We start from the raw sequence: 24,581 nt of genomic DNA, 5'->3' as shown, positions 1-24,581 counted from the left end.
TCCACCGAGATCACTTTCATAATAAAACCGCTGGAGCCTGTGCCATCGAAGAGACATGCAGCTTTAGTCGTGCCCCGCCGCTCGGGAGAGACGCTGCGTACTACATCCCGCACAGCCCGGCGATCACAGAGCTACGAAAGGCAGAAACAGCTTTTACGGTAAAACTAACCTAATGTGTGTTTTAGATTAAATGCGTTTTATTTGAATGAATACATTTATTTTTATCAGTATTTTAATTTTTTAAGGCCACAAATTAAGTGGACAATACTGTTGACTTGCGCTGACTTCTATGAGCTTCTATCATCTGCGGTGAATCAAATAACAGCAGCCCCAGCACAAGTCTCATGACGTCCTTGGACTTGATGAAAAAACAGTGTTTTGCATCTGGGACGCTGTCCTCAGCTTCTCTCAAAAGAAGGTTCATAAAGAACAGCAGGGTCGCTCCGGGGAGGCAACACGATGCGGGCAGAGAGTGTCAGCTGTGCAGGTGAGACAGAAAGTTAGGACACACCGAGAAAACCCCCCAAACACAGGCAGACATTTGGAATATATGGTTCTTTTTCACATTTGCTGTAGATTCTGCTGACTGATTACTTGACAGATTGCACTTAGGGTTCATGTTTATGTTGTCTTCATAATAATGACTAATCGGATAAGTTTGCAAATTATTTAGCGGAAAACAAGTGTTTGCTTAGTTTATTTGCACTAAACAAAGAATATGAAGAGATTATCAGCTTTATTCACAGTACATCTAAATATTGGTGGACCTCTACACTCAACAACATTAAAGTTAAGGTTAATGTGTTCTCTCCTATAACATATAACTGTTTTGCACTGAGAAACTGCGACATCACACCAAGTAATTAAAAACTCGGTGAAAATCAAAAAAGTGACAACAAAAAGAAAAGTAATGTGGAAGTTGTGGAGGGATTTGGTCTGAGGCTTCCTACTAACGAGTTGGCAGTTTAGGTTGGCTAAAAAGGCTGAAGGGAGGTGCCTGGTGTACCTTATAAAGAGGCTTTCACTTAATTAAATCTATAAAATGCCACTCAGCACTATTCATTTGATAAAGTTAATAAATCCACAACCACAAGTTATATTGTCATGATAAAATAATAAAAACAAAAACTGAAGTAGCTCGTCTCCAGCCTTGTGTTCAGGTCAGGGGAATGACCTGAACACAAGCTTTTCAGATCATTCCCCTGCTTTTCTCAATCAATCAAGTTATAATAGGACTATACTGGACTATACTGGACTATACTGGGCACTCAAATGGGTCCAGACCAAAGAGTACACCTCATAAGGAAGAAGACAAATCTTCACTTTTCACTAGAATTTTTCTAATTTCTCCGATTCTACATTCTGTTAATTAATCTATTCCTGGTCCTCCCTCACTTAAATAGGGAGGTGTTTTTAGGACTTTGTTTTAACATTATAAATAATTCAAGATCCATAAGACATACACCTGACAGAAGTAAAAGCAGCCATCTCACCACAGAGTCAAATGATTTGGGGCAAGAATTGTGTCCCTATATCAGTCCTTGAGAAATAATAATAATAATATTTGACAATAGCACATAGTAGCTATTTGTTTTGTAACAATTCTACCACTAAATATAACAGTAATAAAGAATGTATCTGTACAATAACATATAGTGAGATTATTCCCACTAATATTAAAAATAATCCAACAACAACATGTTGTATGATGTGTTGCAACAGTCCCTGCAAAATACATTTTTTTTTAAAAAGGACTAAAACCCAGTTAAACGTCTGGTAGTGATGTCCTTTGGAATATTTGTAATGCAAATAATATGCATTTGCATATTCACCTGCCAAATAACATGGCCTGCTATGAGCTGTGTGGTTCAATTCTTGTTTTTTTAATGTGTCACTTAGCACTAATTCGCATGTGTGCCAGCATAGTGGGCGCAATAACATTAAAGCTTAAAAATACAGAGTCTAGAAACCGGTATTTGTCTAAAAGGAACAAAAACAGTGCCTGTAATTAGCATTTAGACAGTGCATTGGGTAGTTAGTCTGAAGCACATTAAACAAACTATATTCTTCTTTTGCAGATGTTCCATATTTTCCCATTCAGGCAGCAACCAGACTGTTCGTCGGATTCTGACAGCCTGCCTCCTCTCTTTCATGGCCCTGCTCGGATCTGTATTCATCGACGTCAACTCCAACTTTGACTTGCTGTACACTACAGAAGCAGCTTACAGCGAGCTGACTTCATGCAAGACTCTAACTCTCCTGCAACTTGTCAGTAAACTTCAAAAGACGAGACATTTATTTTCCAAAAAAGTAGGGAATGAGACAGCTGAGGCAAGTTTTCCTCAGATGCTTTTTCTCATCTTTGATAATCACTGTGACGAACTGGTGGGTCGAAGTAATGACATTGGGATTCCTTGCAGTACTGAGTTTCCTAGCTTTTGCAAAGAGCTAGTGAGGAGCATTCAAGGATTTTTAAATACTTCACAGGATACAAACATTACCAGTGAAAGTGGAATTCTTGCTTTCTCACTGGCTATTGAAAGACTTCTTGACATCTGGTGTACAGTAGAAGATACTTTGGTAAAGGCCAAACAGAATTCTAATTGGAGAGATGTACTGTCTGCAAGACTGTTGGTCACATTTATTGAGCTCAACCACCAGTTGAGAGACTTTGGCCACATGCAAACTCCTACTGGCTTCCAGTTTAGATGGTCATACATTCTGAGCTACCTCAGCGTTGCCAGGGTTTTGACAGAAAAACTGAATGACTGTTGGCTAGAAAACATAGACCACGAGATAAACACTACGCTGGATGTTCAGCATTCCTATATTTTTGACACAAGTCAATGGCAGATCTCTGGCACAAGTACGGAACGTCTGTCTGGGTCTCACACCGGAATTCAAGCTCTGACAAACACTCAGCAGTGTTTATTTGACCGTGCAGTGTTGGCTCTCAGGGCGGACTCTCGATCCATCTCTTCAGGCCTCAGTATGAGGATATGCCTGCTGGCCATGGCGTGCCTTATCTACCCTGTGGTGATGTTCTCTTTCAAACAGATGACAGAGTGGATACAGAACTATGCCCACAGTCTGAAGGAGAAAACACAAGACCTTAAGCACCAGAGGCAGCTGGCTGAAGATCTGCTTCACCAAATGCTGCCAAAGTCAGTTGCCAAACAGCTCCGCCAGCATAAACATGTTGAAGCTGAGAGCTACGAAAAGGTTGGTGCAAGAGGTAGCTATGACTATACCAGGTTATACAGTGAAGGATTGCTGGTGTTTAAATCCCCCCTTCAAACCTGATTGGACCAATGGACCAGCCTTCCTTGCCTGTCATTGGAAACAAATTATACACCAGAACAGTTTCAAAATAAATTCTCCATTAGAAACTGTTTATGCAGTCAGGTTTCATTGTATCTTGTGTCATTTTAATTTGTACATTTTCTAATGAAATAAAAGAAAAGTTAGAAATGTGCAACAGAAAAAAGACAAAATAAGAAAATTAATCTGCAGAAATGAGTTAGGCTTTGTGTCTGAATATTTAGTAGCTTTATAATTAGAAAAATCTGATTCTGAAAACCCCTAAATCTAAATTAGAAGAGAAATGTTAAAATTTGAACTACATTAATATACAGGGATCATCTCTGTGCTTGTCCTGCTAGACCTCAGTGCAGTGTTCGATACTGTTGACCATAATATCCTATTAGAGCGATTAGAGCACGCTGTAGGTATTACAGGTACTGCGCTGCAGTGGTTTGTATCATATCTATCTAATAGACTCCAGTTTGTTCATATAAATGAAGAGTCCTCTTGAGAGCAAAGAGATTTTATATCTCTAAGAGTAATCTTTTACTAGTTTACAAAGATTGAAGAAAAAAAAGCCTTCAGTATGGGCTCATTTCAACCTTTATTCCTCTGATGATGCAAAAACCTAAAACCTTAAATGCAAGTTGCAACTTTGGCAAAGAAAGGGAAGACAACAACCTTTAACTTATACAATTGCCATTTGCTTTGATCATTTAACCAAACAAATCCAGAGCATGTGCGGCTGTGAGAGCTGTGGGATGTTGCTGCGAGGGGGTTACTTCTGGAAGATCTGCAAACACACACACACACAATGAATGTGTGTGTGTTTGCTGCCTTTGTTGCTATTGTTAGCATAATTGTCTATAATTGCCCTGTTGCATATTCATTGGAAGATAAAACATATCGTATGAGTGAAAATTGCATCTGGCTTTTTGAAGAGATTTGAAGCAGCTGTAGCAAAAAAGCCCTCTGAACAGGGCTGTGGGGCGATTACAGAATATGGCTTGATAGGGTAAATTTTAAACAAATTTCAAGTTCTAGAGTATTCTAGGAGGAAAATGTTATACCCCTTATTAATTTGTTTCAAACTAAATGAAAACAGAGAACACTATGGTAAATGGACTGGTTCTTATATAGCGCTTTTCTACTCATCTGAGCACTCAAAGCACTTTACACAACTTGTGCATTCACCCATTCAGACCCATTCGCACAAGCACATCTTTCTAAGTGCTTTCTAGATAACATTCACACACATTGGATGGATGCATCGGAGAGCAATTTGGGGTTAGTATCTTGCCCAAGGATATTTGGCATGCAGAGTAGGGGAAGCCAGGAATCGAACCACCAACCTTCCGATCAGTAGATGACCTGCTCTACCACCTGAGCTACAGCCACCCACTGAACACTACCAACTGAGAACAGGATAGAGATACCAATATAAAATATAAAGCCCTCTATGATATAGGACATAAGCTGTAATACCGCTTGTGGGCTAACCATGGGAAAAATCCTAGACTTTGAGCTGCAAGCTGACACATTGTACTCAGATGACAAAAAGTCAGATATGAAAAAGACAAAGTGAGAGGTTCTTGAAAATGTAACTCTGATATTTCAAGATATTATTACTGACTTTCTATATAAAGGACCATTGTTCAGGCTACAGGGGGGGCCCAGTGCCAAAATTGAAGGGTAGTATAAATAATTATCTCATCTTTTCTTTACAATCACCTACAAACTGCCTTGTTTTTGTTAGCTAAGAATGGACTGGGTCTTATATGTTGCATTTCTACTCTGAGCATTTTGTACAACATGCCTCCTTCCTTAGTGACATCCTCTATGTAGCCAGTGTATCGGAAAAACACAGGAGAGTCTTCTCCAAGCACAACATCCCAGTGTACTTCAGACCCAGCAACACACTCAGACAAAAACTGGTTCATCCAAAAGAAAAACTCCTAAACACAAACTTAACAATGTGGTGTATGCTGTACAGTGTACCGAGGAATCCTCAGACCTCTACATTGGAGAGACCAAACAGCCACTTCATAAATGCATGGCACAACCCAGAAGAGCCACCTCCACGGGACAAGACTTGGCGGTCCATCTGCATCTAAAGGTCAAAGGTCACTCTTTTGAGGATGCCAATGTTCACATGTTGGACAGAGAAAACAGATGGTTTGAAAGAGGAGTGAAAGAAGCCATTTGACAGTATGTCCTCTGTGAGCGACCATCTTTGAACAGAGGCGGTGGCTTACGACACCAACTGTCTGCCATCTATAATCCAGTTTTGAGATCCCTTCCCAGACGCCTTAACGCCCACCACACCCTGGGCCATCTGACCTCAGGAAATCACATGATAAGGTGGGGCTGGGTTTCACAATGAGCTCACCCGAAACCTTGGCTGATTGTGACCCACACCTGTTTTCACACCTCGGCTCGTATGATTAGGTAGAGAATCATAGGGAATCCATTGTACCTCTTGAGGAGACACTCCCACAGAACTTAAATCTGGGACTCTCCACCATTTGACCCTAGAACTGAAGAAGCTTCTCGGATGAGAGGTGAAACGTCTTCAAGCAACCTAAAGAAGTCCAGACGCTTTTCTTTCCAAGCTCCTTAGAGTACGATGACCTGGATCGGTCTTCTTCTGTTATGCTGGCTCCCCTAGGCATTTGCGTTTTGGAAAGTGAAAGGTATATTTAGTGAGTTTGAATTTGTAAACTTATGGCTAAATGCCTATAAATGCTATGCACTGATCCTTTAAAAAAAACAAACATCAAAGATTAAACTATCACTTGCTAGACATTTGGCATTTGCTTTCAGGTAGCATGGTGGTGTGGTGGCACTGGTGCCTCATACTATAAGCTCCAGGGTTTGAATGCAGCCTGGGCCTTTCTGTGTGGGGATTGGCGGTTCTCTCTGGGTACTCCAGCTTCCTCTTATCTGTCTCTTATAAAAGACATGTATGTCGTTATGATAATTGGTGATTCTAAACCGACTGTAGGTGTGTGGGTTTTTGTATATGTTTTATACTGCCATGTCCTCTATATAATGTTAAAAAAGAGGATTTTTAATGTCTTCAAGTGCATTTTCTTAAGCTATTGCCATGACAGTACCTTTATTTTAAAAATCAATGTCTTAGAGTCATATCCAGAATTTGCTGGAGAAAGACTGTAATTTTGCCTCCACACAACCCCACAGTGGATTTTAAATCAAAAAGTCAAGATGTGATGTAATTGAACCTAGATAGGGGGATGGCCACAAGCCAGTGTAGTCCTAATGCCAGCCACAAGCCCAGATGCTCCTGTTTGAGTTTTTGCCAAATCAAACATGCACATCATCAACATTTCCGTACCTGACCGGTCAGGGCCTGGGTTGTGATATTGTTGGCTAGACAAAACTAGAGGAGCGGGTGAATGCATGTTCAGAACCGGTGAGAGAGAATGAAAGGCATGGAAGTGAATTAAAATGTCCTCGCCGGTCGACCTGCCCGTTGTGTCCATGTACTTTGTTTTGTCTCGGCTCCCTTCCCGGTTCCCTATTTCCCTGTTTGTGTGTTTGTGTGTTTTGATGTGTGTGTTTCCGGAAGTCCAGTTTCAAGCGTCATTTGACCGGGAAGTATTCCCAGGCTGAAGTCGGCCACACTTGCTGCTCATCAGCCCTCGCCAGCTGGAGCTGATTGTCATTGTCAGCAGCCGCCCTATTTAACTGTGTGACAGAGCTTAAGTCGAAGCTGGATCATTGAGTTTACTCGTCAGTACATCCCCTGTTCGCTAGTGAAAACTTTGTGTTGGAAGAGTGCTGCATTTGGGTTCGCTTCTTACCACAGACCTGACAGAACGATCCAGCCAGCAAAGGACCCAGCGGACTCGAGCCCTGTTCAGCGAGAACTGTCACTTCAGGCAGATTTTTGAATCGCCATAAGAAAATGCTGCAGCATATCTCAAAGGAACAGAATGTGCTCCTCCAGGTTGTTACCAAACTGAAATGTATGTTTCAACCTCACCATGGCAGAAAATGTTCCACCCTCTCTGCCTTCCTGCTGCCTGTCCTCTACCTCCCCTCCACCCTTTCCTTGGGAGCATCCGCTACTGGTGCCGGAAAAATTATTGACAGAGTTGGATAAAAGTGCAGGTTTTCTCATGCAATGTGCTTTACAGACAGCAGAGTCAATCCTATGCTTCGGACTGTGCCAAGGTTTCATTTGTGGTGGAACTGGTGACAGGACGAGCGCTAAAATGAGCACAAGCAGTACCAAGGACTCACCCAGAGATCTCATATAATGACCTTTTGGCTAAATTCTGATAAAGGTTTTTGATAAAGGTTGCAGCTCAGACACGGCCGCACACTGGATATTCACCCTCAAACAGGGCAGGAAAAGCATGGCAGATTTCTCAGTGGACTTCTGGGTTCTGGCTGAGGAGATGGGTTGGGAGGAGAAAGCGCTCCCTGGAGCATTCCTGAACAGCCTAAATGAGGAGTTTAAATGTGAGTTGGCTACAAAAGAAATGCTCAAATCTTTGGATGCTTTCATTGCTATGTGTGTCAGGGCGGATGATCATATGCATGAGTATGGAAAATGGACTGGTGGACCTCGGCAGGCTGGTCGAAGCTCGAGCCCCTGGAAAGGGTCTCTGTCTGCAGACCGGCGCTAGGTGGAACACGAGCAGGTGGACTGGTAGGAATAGCCAAAGCAGTTGGGCCATGCCAAGCTGTCCTTCCCTGATTGAAGAATAAGATAGATTGTAGGTGAAAAGAAGGGACATTTTGCAGATTCCTGCCCCTCACAGCTAAAAGATGCTGCCCATCAGTAGCTGTGAGGATACTGACAGGTCTGACTGAAAATGTGTTGACTCTAGGGCAGAACAACATTTTATCAATGAGACCCTCGGCAAGAGGTTGGGGCTTCCATTAATCCCCCTCTCTGAACCCTTGCAGGTTCAATTCAATTCAATTCAATTCAATTGTAGATCGTACAATTATACAACAGAAAAAAACCCAACAATCATATGACCCCCTATGAGCAAGCACTTTGGCAACAGTGGGAAGGAAAAACTCTGTTTTAACAGGAAGAAACCTCTGGCAAAACCAGGCTCAGGGAGGGGCGGGGCCATCTGCTGCGACTGGTTGGGGTGAGAGAAGGAAGACAGGATAAAGGAAGAGAGACAGAGATTAATAACAAGTATGATTCAATGCAGAGAGGTCTATTAACCCTTTAAGACCTACCATAGAACCAAGTCCACCAGAGCTTATTTTTATATTTTTACATGCTGTAGTGCCATTTTTGGGAGCATTTTAAGTTGCTATACATCAATACAACCATTATAGCCCAAACTTTAATAATATGTATGCATTAAGTGCATAATAGTTGCACAAATTGCAAAAAAGTGCAATAAACTACAAAAAAGAAATATATACTTTTACATATATTTCTAGTTAGAGAAATTTAAGAGGTTTATCCCTCAAAACTGGAAATACAAAAAAGTTGCACAAAATAGTTTCCAACAACAGGAAATTTATTTTGAGTGTCTTCATAGTTTTATTTTTGAGATACACCAATTTTTATATACTGCAGGAAAAATGAAGAAAAAATATTAAATGGTAAATGGACTGGTTCTTATATAGCGCTTTTCTACTCTTCTGAGCACTCAAAGTGCTTTACACAACTTGTGCATTCACCCATTCGCACAAGCACATTGATCTAAGTGCTTTCTTAGTAACATTCACACACATTCATACTCCGATGGATGCATCGGAGAGCAATTTTGGGGTTAATATCTTGCCCAAGGATATTTGGCATGCAGACTAGGGGAATCAAACCACCAACCTTCCGGTCAGTAGATGACCTGCTCTACCGCCTGAGCTACAGCCACCCATTATAATGCAAATTTGCAAAAAACCTGCATGTACATCAAATTAAACTATTTCCAGCAGTGCAATTTGAGTTCTAAGCATCCCAGAAACTATACAAAAAAGCATAAAGTCAAACATGACTTATAAAAAACACCAGTATAAGCTTATAAGGCCCCAAAAGGTAAAAAACTACATTTTCCGTGAAAATGACATCACTTCCGGTTTCGGGCAGGTAATGGCGGACATGCGATAGCTCACGCTGACCTCTATTCCAACGTAGGAAGTGTTATGAACAGCTGATCGGATCGGCGAAGCGTGTTTCTGGAATATTATGTTTTTGTTGCTGCAAGTGCTTTTTATGCAATTTTTGCAAAGCTATATGTGGAAGGAAACCATGACCTAGGGCAAGCTGATGGCATAAGATGTAAGTACAACTCCTCTGGTTTCTTATGCAAAAAAAATTATTGAGCTAGCTTATGTGGTTGCAGTTCTACAGGGATTTAAAAATAGTTACGCAAAACGGAGCGTGCCCACTCCGACCAGTTTTAAAGGGTTAACACATAGTGAGTGAGAAAGGTGACTGGAAAGGAAAAACTCAATGCATCATGGGAATCCCCTGGCAGCCTACGTCTATTGCAGCATAACTAGGGGAGGATTCAGGGTCACCTGGTCCAGCCCTAACTATATGCTTTAGCAAAAAGGAAAGTTTGAAGCCTAATCTTAAAAATAGAGATAGTGTCTGTCTCCTGAATCCAAATGGGAAGCTGGTTCCACAGAAGAGGGGCCTGAAAAAGGTGACTGCCCTTACTGGGTCTCATTTAGCCGACATAACTCATAGTCAGGCAACCATGTGGAGGAGGTCAGCCTGTTTCTGTTCCAAGCGCCAAGTGCCTCTTTGGTGTTAGGTTATCCTTGGCTTCACCAGCATAATCCACAGATTGACTGGGCCAAGGATGCGTGTCTGGGTGGAGCACTCGGTGCCACAAAAACTGTTTGTGGTTAGCTGTTCCTTGCGTCGGAGTATCTGAACTGTCCGAGCAGTTAACTAAACCGGACCTCTCTACCATTCTTGATGTGTCTCATGATCTGGCTAAAGTTTTTATTAAAGATCTGTCTCTTTCACTCCATATGCCAACTAGCTGGCTGTACAGCCTGTCCAATCCTAGGGCAGGGTTTTTCTTCGTCAAAAAGAAAGACAAGACTCTCTGTCCCTGCACTTCTTCCATGGCTTAAACAAGATCACTGTTAAAAATAAATATCACTTACCTCTGCTTTCGTCAGCTCTCGAGTTACTGAAGGAGGCCACCATCTTTTCTAAACTCAACCGCCTACCACTTGGTTCAAATCCAAAAGTGTGATGACCATGCTTAATACTCACCTGGGCAACTTTGAGTATTTAGCCATACTCTTTGGGCTAACCAATGCACCTTCTGTGTTTTTTAGGTTATGGTGAATGATGTGGTGAAGGACTCCATTAACCATTTTGTCTTTCCTTCCTGGGTTTCTTTGTGGAGCAGGGGCAGCTGCAGGCAGATCCAGCCAAGATCAGGTTCGTGGTGGAATGGCCCAAGCCAAAGAATCAGAAGGAGCTACAGACATTCCTGGGATTTGCAAACTTCTAAAGACTGTTTATCAGAGAGTTCAGCAAAGTAGTAACAAACCCTCACCCAACTCACCTCATGAAGAGTCTTGTTTCAGTGGTCTCCCTCTGAGTAGCAGGCTTTCAACCAGCTCAAGCAGCTGTTCTCCTCTGCTCCCATCTTGATTCAAGCGGACCTCAACAAACTGATCTGGATGAACCACAAGAATCTAGTGTACCTGCAGGCAGCCAAGCACCTGAATGCCCTTCAAGCCAGGTGGGCATTGTTTTTTGCCAGATTTAACCTCACTACTACCTACAGGCCCAGATCTTGAAATACGAAGCCAGAAGTTGTGTCAGTTTCCGCTGCACCAGGAAGCCTTGGAAAAGGAGAACCCCATCCTACTCTCCGTATGCATAGTGTGCTCCCTCACTTGGGAGATTGAGAAGCTGATGTGGGAGGCTCAACAGAATGAACCTGACCTGGGGTCTGGACTCACGGGCCAATTGTACATCCCAAGGGCGTAGATTTGGCATGGACGGAGGGGACGTGTCCCCACCAATATCCAGTGATTATTGAATTGTCCCCACCAATAATTTGATCTCTTCGAGTAAAGAAAAACAAACCCGATAGTAAGAAAAAAACGATCTGTCAGCGTCTCATTCAGCGAGCGGTGCAGAAAGAGTTAAATTAGTTCTCTACTGGAGTCCTACCTCATGTTGGCTGAGCCTTTCAGGGAGCTCTGTTTAGTTTCAGCAGCGGCAAACCTGCGCTGCGAGGAGGAGGATGGCAGCAAAAAGGAAGAACCTGGATATAAGAAATTGTTTTTCAAAGAAACCTGTAAGTCACTTAAAGTCAAGTTCACTCATATAATGTGTCCGTCACAATAACGTTACAGGCTATGCTAGGCCATACATGCCAACACTCCCGATTTTTCCGGGGAATCCCGAATTTCAGTGCCCCTCCCGAAAATCTCCCGGGGCGACCATTCTCCCCAATTTCTCCCGATTTTCCACCCGGACAACAAAACTGAAAAACCATATCCCAGACTGGCCCAGCCAATTCCAGTTTCCAACAATGGGTACTATTACTGCAGCTACTTAGTTTTAATATTACTCTTATTACTCTTTCTGGGTCGCAAAATAAACTTTTAACACATTTTCAGGCGAGAATGTAGCTGTGTAAACGTCAAATAACTTAAACATGTTATTGTTTGGCCTTTTTCAGTGCTTTAGTTGTGTTTTATTTGTTGGTGAGTAAATCGTTTTGGCTGAGATTAAAGTTATTAGATTAAATAAAACTTTATTAATCCCTCGGGAGGATTCCTCCGGGTTCTCACACAGCTGGTGTGAAAACAGCAGTTTATTCGACCATCTACGCCAGCGTCCGGTTATATTTTAGACAGCAAGGAGCAGACAGCAGGTGACGTAATTCTGAAGGCTAGACCGTCCAATTCCCAGTCTACCCGGCTTCCAGAGGACCTGGCCCACTTAGACCACAAAGGCCGGGTCCTCAGGTGGACGCAGCCTCTGAATTTGGACACCCCCGGCCTGTCTCCGTTCGGACAATAATAACGGTGATATTTAATTTATTTTATCCGATAAATAAACACTGTAAGATTCAAGTTTTTTGTTTTTGTATATATATGTACATGTATACCCCCCCCCCCCTCCCCCCAGCCCTCTTGAAATCTCCCTAATTCTGAGGTCTCAAGGTTGGCAAGTAGGCGCTAGGCTTGGCCCACATCAGTCTAAAATTGTATGTAACCATGTATAATGTGATGCCATGTCCACCAGGAGAGACTGGACAGTATAGATGTAAAACCAATATGCCAGCAGTTCATTTCAGCTAATGAGAGGAGCAGGCACGTGTTTGTTGTGTGGGGCATGTAGTCCATGTCTGTTGCTGTAACAGTAGTTCATGTTGAGAATAAAACATCCCAGCTCACTGATCTGATAGAGGGCAGTAGTGCCTAAAATGTTGCATAATGTTGCTGAGAGGTGTTAGGATGCCTGGGTCGTTGACCCAGGGTTTTGAGTTTATTGTATTATTTATCTTTTCTATTCTTTGGTTTCTTCGTTAGAGTTATGTCTTATGGTTTGTCTCTGTGTAATCCTTAGTTGCTGTCTCCCCTGTTTGCTATATCCCAGTGTCCAGTCAGTGTCTGTGTCTGCCCTGGTCCCATGTCTCTGCTCCCTCTGTTGCAGTGCGCGCGTGTTAGTCTGTGTCTTTTGTTCAGTCTGTGTCATGTTTCCTGTTTTATTTTGAAGGTCCTTGTCTGATGTTAATGTATCTGGTTTTGCTTCCCCTTGTCTCGTTAGGCCTGATTTGCCCCAGCTGTGTTTCCCTCCTGTTACCTATTCCCTGATTGCTCCCTCTGTGTATTTAAGCCTTGTGTTTCTCTGTGTCCGTGTCGCGATCTACCGTTTATCTAGCTGTGTGTTCTGTCAGTCTTCCGGTGTAAGTTTATTTTGATATTTCCAGTTATGTTATATTTGAGTTTAACATTAAAGCTGTTTTGAGTTCAAGTTTTGCCTTCGAGTGTCTGCACCTTGGGTCCTATTCCTATCTGCACACAGCCGTTCCATAACAAGAGATCTTTTACTTTGTGGTAATCTTAGATGAGTAGTTTTATGGACAAAACCCACCAGGTCATTCAGTGTTCCCTTAGTGCTAATGTATCAGACATGTTGGTGTAGTACAACTGAAGTAATGTTGTTAAGTCCTTAAAGTCATATTCTTTTATTGTCATGACTGTATTTGAAGCTATTTTTACTTTTGTATGATACCTGATTTATATGGAATATGGCTGAAATAAACTAAAGCTTAAAATACTTAGTCGGTCATTTGTTTAATAGTAATTTAACATTATATAATTCACATATAAAACTATGAATTATAATTTTAAACTGTTTAAAAGCAGGTAGAATAGCATATGTAGGCAAGTATATTTATCAAGAAGTAAAAACAAAAAGGAAAAAATAAGAAACGGGGCAGGGTTTGATGGTTGAATCATCCGTCCCCACCAATGCCAAAACCAAATCTACACCCTTGGTACATCCCCACTGCGGTCCAAGACAAGGTCATCCACTGGGAACACATGGCTAGATTCGCCTGCCACCCGGGTAAGAATCGCATGATTCAGTTTTCCCATCATCTGTTTTGGTGGCCGTCTTTGGAAAGACGCACAAGAATAAGTGGGGGCCTGTTCCTTTTGTGCACAAAATAAGGTGGCAAACACTCTTCCCGCTGGCCTGCTTCGACCACTGCCTGCACCCAAGAGGCCGTTGTCTGACATTGCTCTAGACTTTCTCACTAGCCTGCCACCTTCATCAGGTAACACAACCATCCTCACCATAATCGACTATTTTTACAAGGCGGTCCACTTTATTGCTCTACCAAAGTTACCCACAGCACTTGAAACTGCTAAACTTCTTACCAATCATGTGTCCCAACTTTATGGCATTCCTCAGGATATTGTGCCATATCAGGGTCCCAGTTTGCTTCCCGGGTGTGGAAGGAGTTCTGCACAGAACTGGAGCCCCAAGTCAGTTAATCTTCTGGTTTTCATCCTCAGACCAACAGCTAAGTGGAGAGGGCCAATCAGGAGCTGGAAATCATTCTCCGTTGTGTGGCCTCATCGAATCAAGCCAGATGACGTGTTCAGTTGGGTGGAGTATGCTCACAACTCCATGATGTCAGCTGCCACTGGAGTTTTTCCTTTTGAGGCGTCCCTGGGATACCAACCTGAAACAGTCAGAAGAGGTTCTGACCATCACAGAGGGAGAACTGGCTGTACCCTCCATGCAGCAACACACGCACCGCTGCCACCGTTTATGGAGGACCACACAGGCAGCTTTCCTCAGGTCAGTGGAACAGAACAACATCTGGCTGATCAACGTTGTGTTCCAGCTCCCTCCTACCAAGCTGGCCAGAAGGTTTGGCTCCCTTACAAGTATGCACCCCTGAGTGGTCCTTTTAAAATGCAGTCTATCATCAACCCTGTAACTGTTCATTTGAATCTTCCCACAACATTAAGATCCATAATGTTTTTCATGTATCCCAGGTGAAGCCAGTACGGATGAGCCTATAGAGTCAGGTCCAAAATTTGCTGGACAAAGACTGTAATTTTGCCTCCACACAACCTAATTCCAGCCACAAGCCCAGATGCCCCTGTTTGATTCTTTACCAAACATGCACATCATCAACATTTCAATACCCGACCGGTCAGGGCCTGGGTTGTGATATTGTTGGTTAAAGACAGAACTAGAGGAGCGGGTGAATGCATGTTCAGAACCGGTGAGAGAGAATGAAAGGCATGGAAGTGAATTAAAATGTCCTCGCCGGTCGACCTGCCCGTTGTGTCCGTGTGATTTGTTTTGTCTCGGCTCACCTCCCAGTTCCCTACCCTGTTTGTGTGTTTTGATGTGTGTGTCCGGAAGTCTGGTTTCAAGCGTCATTTGACCGAGAAGTATTGGCACGCTGAAGTCGGCCACACCTGCTGCTCATCAGCCCTCACCAGCTGCAGCTGATTGTCATCGTCAGCAGCCTCCCTACTTAACTGTGTGGCTGAGCTTAAGTCGACACCAGATCGTTGAGTTTACTCGTCATTAAAGCCCCTGTTTGCTAGTGAAAACTTTGTGTGCGCACTGCTTTCCCGATAGACTGATGTGGGGTTTTTTCTCACTAAGATTTGGGAATGGAGTTTGTCATGGGGGTGGAGCCATTGTACAGAGAATTGAAGATTCACGATACATGCCATGGACACAAGCACTGTGTGGAATTTGGGGAAATCACCACTGTGTTTGGGTCAGCTTCTTACTACACACCTGACATAAAATGTAGGGAAATTGACTAGTAAAGGGATGAAAAAGTGTATTGATAAGATGTAAGGGGTACTTTTATCAGCTGATGAAGAAAATGAGTGAGAGAAGAGCACAGATGGAGGTAATTTAGTGAATCGGGAAGTGCTGAAGGTTAGTAAGTGGGAAATGAAGGTAACTGTGAAGACAAAGGCAACCATAAGAAGAAATCAAGTGCATTGCTTATGGCAGCAAACTGAAGAAGCTGTTGGACAGATGAGTGGAGTCACCTGTAATGTAGAGGGCTTTTCAGGTGAGGTGTGTGCAATAGATATCCTGGAGGGAGAGAAAAGAAGCGCCCACGATCCTTTCGGATGTTCTCACTACTCGATGCAGCTTTTTGCAAGAGCCATACCACACAGTGATGCAGCTGGTGAGAAAACAGAGGACAGAGCACCAGAGGGACCTGCTCTGCCGGACCTGGGGGTCAAGGTGCTGGACTGTGGTGCTTGACCTAAGCCAGCGGACAGCATGTGCGAGAGTACCTTGCAGCAGGAGTCAGAGGTCGGCGGTGGCCAGAGCGCAGGAGGGACCTGCTGTAGTAGAGTTTGGGTTCTGCGCACCCGCGGGACCTGCCTTGCGTCCGCTGGAGGGCAGCGTGCAGGACCGCACTGCACACTGCCAAGCCGCAGGTGAGCCTCAGCCCATGTCTGCCACTGCTGTGCATTCCCAAAGACAGGAACACCGTTTTGTCGGAACCCATTTTTTCTTCTCAATGTGACCATGGACTACTATTGTTCCTGGTATCACTAACTCAAGCATTAAACTGCTTGATTAAAAAAAAAAAAAAATTTAACTAGCCAATACTAAGACTTTTTTCATGTTTTGCATTTTCTGTTCCAAATTACAGATCACACAAATAATTATTTATATATTCATGTTCAATCATTGACATAGCTTTCAATATACAAAAAAACAATCTAAACATTTCAAAAGCAATCATCCAAATATAGGACAATGAAATTTCTATGCAGATCTGGAGATAGTCAAGCAGAAGACCAATGTTGATCTGCTATGGAGCTGCCAGGCAGGAGGAAAAGAGTAAGACCAAAGAGGAGGCTTGTCATGAAATCAGAATTAATGCCTCAGGAAATTATGTGGTTACGGTTGCTCCCAGACAATAAGAACAGTAACAAACTGAATTAAATTAAATAATACAATATTTTCCAAAGTTACAAAATATAAGAAATAGCTCTAATATATACAAATAGCTCATATACACAAATAGCTCTTCACAATAGCTTGTGAATATCGAGAATATTACAGGAAAGAAAGATACGAAGAGGGTTGGTGTGTCACAGGTAGTATAAGATGGAGGGAGATGCTCCACTGTGGTGACGCCAAAAGGGAACAGCCAAAAGATGACCCAGAAGAAGAAGAAGAGGCTTTTCAGGCTCAAAGAGATGTTAGTGAGGGAGGACATTATTAGGCTAAAATAACAAACTTAACATATCAGAGAGGGAAGAATATAGAAGTTGACAAATCATGCACTGTCAAATCATATGTAAAATAATTTTAAGTAAACAAAAGAGGAAACAGTCGTCAGTTAGTCTCAATGTCATGTTATCGTATTGCCATGAAAATGAATTGGCGGAAGAAAGATCACTGGGAGCAAACAGTTCTCTAAATGACCCTAATACAATGAACGATAGTCAGAAACGCCAGTATAATTCATATGGTTATTTAAAAAAACGTACAGCTTCTCGTTCACACATACAGTACATACCTCATACCCGAGCAGTATTGAGTGGATTGGACAGCTAAGCAGCACACATGTGGTGGTGTAGGACACCAGTCCTGGCTGAGTCATCCTGGCTAGTCCCGGTCCTATTACCTACATTTACCTGGCCAATACTGTCCTCTTGTGAGAATTCAGAACAAGCCCCAAAGATCACAGAAGACATAAACAAAAAGACAAGCTTAGAAAACATCTTAAAAAAAAACGCTGCCCTACTGTTTTGAAAAAAAAAAAATCTTCCTGTGCCTTTTGGGTGCTACCGCAGGTGCCTTTGACACACCGTTTTGTCGACATTGTTGTGTTTGTTGGGGAGAAAACTTACAAACATACAGTACAGCACTTCAGAGTCACACTGCTAGCGAACAAAGATTTATGTAAATTTGACAAGCTGAAAGCATTCTGTACTGTACAGGAGACACGGCACGAGATTGATTGGCTGTAGACCATTGTCAATCAGGACGCAGAACACAATGCACTGTAAAAAAAAAAAAAAAAAAGCATGGAAAATTGCACCTAAAAAAACAGCGAGGCCGCGAAAGGTGAACCGCATTATAGCGAGGAACCACTGTACACTAAAGTGTCACCTGTCACCTCACACTCTGGTGTTTTCCATTTATTTATTTATTTATTAGCATGAACTGGAGACTTGACTGTTCATTTTGTATGCTCTATGCTGATTGTCCTTACAGACTATAAGCTGTAAGGACAAATTAATAAAAGTTACAACTTCAGAGAGACAATTTGCAGACAATCAGTGGATACATTTTGGATGTTCTATTTGAATTTAGGACAACATTTCAAATCACAGTATTAATGCATCCAAAATTGTAGTGGATTAATGTAATTTGGAGGTTACTAAAGTTTTCAAAAGGGTTATATGATTCGATACTGTCATGTAATTGATATATTCTTAGTGCTTATTTGATTATATTGTTTTATGTACTTTAGTAATGAAGGTTTGTAAAGCAAGGCCACTTTTGACTCACAAACTAAGTGCTCAGCCAGACTGAAAAACAGGAATTTAGTGTAGAGCTATACAAGCATATTAATAAATACGGGAAGCCAGACAGAAAAGAGGAACTTGTACCATATTAGGAGCTGTTGAAACTGTGTGATGTGTAAAGTACCAAAATAACACCTATATGAGACACATTTTATGATTCTAATGTTAGAGATCCTGCAACTGGCATTGGGCTGTGCAGGGCTCTGTCTTCCGGAAGATGATTGAATTAAATATAAAATGTTTTGATCACTCTGAGTCGGGTTTTCTCTGTTCTATTATGGGGGTCAAAGGGTTTTAATAATACCCATTTTGTAAGCACTTCCAGGAGTGCAGTTCATCTCAACATCACATATAGCAATATATAGAATATATATATATATATATATATTTATTAGGGGTGCAACGATACACAAAATTCATGGTTCGGTTCGATACTTTGGTGTCACGGTTTGATATTTCTTCGATACAAAAAAAATGCCTTTTTAATTTGTCATTTATTAAAATTATAAATATATATTCTAACTCAAAAGTACAGTTTTTTAATTTAAACAATACGAGTATTGTTGCACCCCTAATATATATATATATATATATATATATATATATATATATATATATATATATATATATATATATATATATATATATATATATCTTTCCTGCTTTTTACCTCTGTTCACCTTTGACAATGATCACATGTCAGAAAGTAATTTATAAATCCCCGAACAAAAGCTAGAAAAGCAGTCGAAGAAAGCGAGTGCACTAGAGCAAATATATATATATATATATATATATATATATATATATATCTAGTGCTCTCTAGTACTTGTTCCTGTGCTGCCATGATTAGTGCTTCCGTGCTGTCTTTCAGTCCAGCTTTGTCCAGCCACTGGAAACATTTCTGGATATCAGCCACCTCCTCTATCTGCCGGGGGTACATAGGCCAGGGGCCTGTCCTTCCATGATGGTTCCTCGCCTTCCTCCACTTTCTTGGGTTTCTGCTGCCTGAGGTATTCACTGAGCACTCCTTTGGCCAGCCTATTACCCCAGCAGGGTACCTGATCACGGGCAGGGCGTAGGTGTTGATAGCCCGGATCTTGTTCTTACCGTTCAGCTGACTCCTCAGGACTTGCCTGACCCTCTGCAGGTACTTGGTGGTTGCAGCTTTCCTAGCGGCCTCTTCATGGTTCCCATTCGCCTGGGGGATCCCCAGGTACTTGTAACTGTCCTCTATGTCAGCAATGTTGCCTGCTGGTAGTTTGATGCCCTCTGTTCTGACTACCTTCCCTCTCTTTGTTATCATATGACTACACTTCTCCAGTCCGAACGACATTCCGATGTCATTGCTGTAGATCCTGGTGGTGTGGATCAGTGAATCGATGTCTCGTTCACTCTTGGCATACATCTTGATGTCATCCATGTACAGGAGGTGGCTGACAACTGCTCCGTTCCGTAATCGGTATCCGTAGCCAGTCTGGTCAATTATCTCACTGAGGGGGTTGAGGCCTATGCAGAACAGCAGTGGGGACAGAGCATCTCCTTGGTAGATCCTGAACTTGATGGTGACTTGTGCTATGGGCTTGAGGTTGGCCTCCAGTGTTGTACGCCACATCCCCATTGAGTTCCTGATGAAGGCTCTCAGGGTCCTGTTGATCTTATATAGTTCTAGGCATTCCAGGATCCAGGTGTGGGGCATTGAGTCATAGGCCTTCTTGTAATCAATCCAGGCAGTGCACAGGTTGGTCAGTCTGGTCCTGCAGTCTCGGCTGACTGCTTGGTCTGCCAGTAGCTGGTGTTTTGCGCCTCTGGTATTCTTGCCCATCCCTTTCTGTGCCCCGCTCATGTATTGACCCATGTGCCTGTTCATCTTAGCTGCTATGATGCCTGACAAGAGCTTCCACATGGTGCTGAGGCAGGTTATTGGTCAGTAGTTGGAGGGGACCGGTCCTTTCTGGGGGTCCTTGAGGATCAGGACTGTCCGGCCTTCGGTTAGCCATTCCGGGTGTCTCTCGTCAACTAGCAGCTGGTTCATTTGTGCTGCCAGGCACTTGTGGAGTGCAGTCAGCTTCTTCAGCCAGTAGGCGTGAACCATGTCAGGGCCCTGGTGCTGTCCAACTCTTCATACTGGAGACCCTTTCTTGGATATTTGCCACTGTGATGGTTACTGGACCCTGTTCGGGGAGGTTGCTATGGTCTGCCCTCAGATCCACTAGCCACTGAGCATTGCCGTTATGGGTTGCGTCCTTCTCCCATATGCTCTACCAGTATTGTTCCGTCTCCAGCCTTGGTGGTGCTGTTCTCATATTGTTCCCCTGCCACTGAGAGTACACCTTGGCTGGTTCCGTGGAGAACAGCTGGTTTATTCTCCTGCCTTCTATCTCTCTGGTGTACCTCCTCAAGCGGCTGGCCAAGGCTGTGAGTCATTGCTTGGCAGTTTCCAAGGCCTCAGGTATGGACAACTTCCTGTACTTCTTAGGCACCTTCCTCATCGCGCCTTTCTGCAACTCCAATAGTTGGCTAACCTCCCTCCATGCTACCTTGATCTTAGCCTCTAGCCTCCTTCTCCATGGAGGGTACTGCCCCTTTTGGCTGTTCAACTTGTAGCCAAGCATCTCACTGATCACTGCTGCCGTATTGTAGATCAGCTTGTTAGTGTCGGTAACGTGGCTGTAGGTATCATCCGTAGTGCTGCATTAACATAATCTAGCAGACCTTCTGAGGGTACTTCACGTAATCTTGGTAACCAGCTACGGGGGGTCCAGGTTTCAAGCTTGGCCATGATCCTATCTTTCAGGTCAGTTCCTTTCGCACTCAACGATCCTTCTCCTATCGCACTTGGGGCTTGGTACCCAATCTCGGGTGGGGGTGATGATATTTCCCCCCTGACCTGGCGTCCTGGCTCCCCCTTGCCGTAGCATTTATGTTGTACCTCGTCAATCTCTAGCTGTGAGAGCAGTCCCTTCTTTCGAATGTTTTATATATATATATATATATATATATATATATATAGATATATATATATATATATAGATAGATAGCATAGTGGTTAAACTACACGCCTTTGGAGCAGAGGATTGCAAGTTCGATTCCTGCCTGGGGCATCTGTATCCAGTAAGGGTCCTAAGGCTAGACCCCCTATGCTAAGCGAGCCTACCGCAGACATGAGCGAGACAGATAAATATGAAGGCATGCCGGCTCGGACGTCGCCCGGATCAACAAGGTCCGCATCAGGTGTTGAGGAACCAGGGCACCCTGACGAGAAGTGGGCTACTGGAACAAGAAGGCATCGGTGGGCAAGAGACAGGGCGTTGTTGGAATGCTACTACGCAAGTAACCCCGGCGGAAGGGGCTACATGAATAGGATGAGGGACCTATGGATTCTTCGATACCCAACATCCACAATGACGGCGAAACAACTCGTAGCTCAGTGTTCCAACATTCGAAAGAAGGGACTGCTTTCACAGCTAGAGATTGACGAGGTACAACATAAATGCTACAGCAAGGAGGAGTCAGGACGCCAGGTCAGGGGGGAGATATCATCACCCCCACCCGAGATTGGGTACATAGCCCCAAGTGCGACAGGAGAAGGATCGTTGAGTGCGAGAGGAACTGACCTGAAATATAGGATCATGGCCAAGCTTGAAACCTGGATCCCCCGAAGCCGGTTACCAAGATTACGTGAAGTACCCTCAGAAGGTCTGCTAGAGGATGTTAATGCAGCACTACGGACAATACCTACAACCACGATTACCGACACTAACAAGCTGATCTACAATACGGCAGCAGTGATCAGTGAGATGAACAGCCACAAGGGGCAGTACCCTCCATGGAGAAGGAGGCTAGAGGGCAAGATCAAAGTAGCACGGAGGGAGGTTAGCCAACTAACGGAGTTGCAGAAAGGCGCGACAAAGAAGGTGCATAAGAAATACAGCAAGCTGTCCATACCTGAGGCCTTGGAAACTGCCAAGCAACGACTCACAGCCTTGGCCCTCCGCTTGAGGAGGTACACCAGAGAGATAGAAGGCAGGAGAATAAACCAGCTGTTCTCCACAGAACCAGCAAAGGTGTACTCTCAGTGGCAAAGGAACAATAATAAGAGAACAGCACCACCAAGGCTGGAGACGGAGCAATACTGGAAGAGCATATGGGAGAAGGACGCAACCCATAACTGCAATGCTCAGTGGCTAGTGGATCTGAGGGCAGACCATAGCGACCTCCCTGAACAGGGTCCAGTAACCATCACAGTGGCAGATATCCAAGAAAGGGTCTCCAGTATGAAGAGTTGGACAGCAACGGTAGTTGGACCAGTCCCCTCCAACTACCGACCAATAACCTGCCTCAGTACTACATGGAAGCTCCTGTCAGGCATCATATCGGCTAAGATGAACAGGCACATGGGTCAATACATGAGCGGGACACAGAAAGGAATTGGCTAGAATACCAGAGGCGCAAAACACCAGCTACTGGTAGACAGAACAGTCAGCCGAGACTGCAAGACCAGACTGACCAACCTGTGCACTGCCTGGATTGATTACAAGAAGGCCTATGACTCAATGCCCCACAGCTGGATACTGGAATGCCTAGAATTGTACAAGATCAATGGGACCCTAAGAGCCTTCATCAGGAACTCAATGGGGATGTGGCGTACAACACTAGAGGCCAACTCCAAGCCCATAGCACAAGTCACCATCAAGTGCGGGATCTACCAAGGAGATGCTCTGTCCCCACTGCTGTTCTGCATAGGCCTGAACCCCCTCAGTGAGATCATTAACAAGACTGGCTACGGATACCGACTACGGAACGGAGCAGTTGTCAGCCACCTCCTGTACATGGATGACATCAAGCTGTATGCCAAGAGTGAACGAGACATCGATTCACTGATCCACACCACCAGGATCTACAGCAATGACATTGGAATGTCGTTCGGACTGGAGAAGTGTAGTCGGATGGTAACAAAGAGAGGGAAGGTAGTCAGAACTGAGGGGATTGAACTACCAGAAGGCAAAATTGCAGACATAGAGGACAGTTACAAGTACCTGGGGATCCCGCAAGCGAATGGGAACCATGAAGAGGCCGCTAGGAAAGCTGCAACCACCAAGTACCTGCAGAGGGTCAGGCAAGTCCTGAGGAGTCAGCTGAACGGTAAGAACAAGATCCGGGCCATCAGCACGTACGCCCTGCCCGTGATCAGGTACCCTGCTGGGGTAATAGGCTGGCCAAAGGAGGAGATAGAAGCCACTGACATAAAGACAAGAAAGCTCCTTACCATGCATGGAGGGTTTCACCCCAAGTCCAGCACCCTGAGGCTGTACGCTAAGCGGAAGGAAGGGGGCCGGGGACTGGTGAGTGTCAGCACCACAGTCCAGGATGAGACAACGAACATCCAAGAATACATCACGAAGATGGCCCCAACTGACAGCGTGCTCAGTGAATACCTCAGGCAGCAGAAACCCAAGAAAGAGGAGGGAGACGAGGAACCATCATGGAAGGACAGGCCCCTGCACGGTATGTACCACCGGCAGATAGAGGAGGTGGCTGATATCCAGAAATCCTACCAGTGGCTCGACAAAGCTGGACTGAAATATAGCACAGAGGCACTAATCATGGCAGCACAGGAACAAGCTCTGAGTACAAGATCCATAGAGGCTGGGGTCTATCACACCAGGCAAGACCCCAGGTGCAGGCTGTGTAAAGATGCCCCAGAGACAATCCAGCACATAACAGCAGGGTGCAAGATGCTAGCAGGCAAGGCATACATGGAACGCCATAACCAAGTGGCCGGCATAGTGTACAGGAACATCTGTGCCGAGTATAACCTGGAAGTCCCGAGGTCAAAATGGGAAATGCCCCCAAGGGTGGTGGAGAATGACCGAGCTAAGATCCTGTGGGACTTCCAGATACAGACGGACAAAATGGTGGTGGCTAACCAACCGGACATAGTGGTGGTAGACAAACAGAAGAAGACGGCCATAGTGATCGATGTAGCGGTTCTGAATGACAGCAATATCAGGAAGAAGGAACACGAGAAGCTGGAGAAATACCAAGGGCTCAGAGAAGAGCTCGAGAGGATGTGGAGGGTGAAGGTAACAGTGGTCCCCGTGGTAATCGGAGCACTAGGTGCAGTGACTCCCAAGCTAGGCAAGTGGCTCCAGCAGATCCCGGGAATAACATCGGAGATCTCTGTCCAGAAGAGCGCAGTCCTGGGAACAGCTAAGATACTGCGCAGGACCCTCAAGCTCCCA

At 44.0% G+C, this 24,581-nt stretch overlaps 1 protein-coding gene across 1 annotated transcript in view; it reads left to right on the top strand.

Moving 5' to 3' along the window:
• Window positions 1-344: 344 nt before the first annotated feature.
• The window catches only part of LOC102783737 (uncharacterized), a 41,853-nt gene continuing 17,616 nt past the window's right edge, over window positions 345-24,581 (top strand). The window contains exons 1-2 of the mRNA XM_035913636.1: window positions 345-487; window positions 2,079-3,222. Of these exons, the coding sequence (XP_035769529.1) occupies window positions 345-487; window positions 2,079-3,222 (1,287 nt within the window). The remainder of the gene's footprint in view (window positions 488-2,078; window positions 3,223-24,581) is intronic.

The sequence above is a fragment of the Neolamprologus brichardi genome, chromosome 20 (genome assembly GCF_056152115.1).
Source record: "Neolamprologus brichardi isolate AB-2024 chromosome 20, ASM5615211v1, whole genome shotgun sequence".
NCBI classification, from domain to species: Eukaryota; Metazoa; Chordata; class Actinopteri; order Cichliformes; family Cichlidae; genus Neolamprologus; species Neolamprologus brichardi.
The sequence above is the reverse complement of the archived record's forward strand: the minus strand, read 5'-3'. Positions and strand labels throughout refer to the sequence as shown.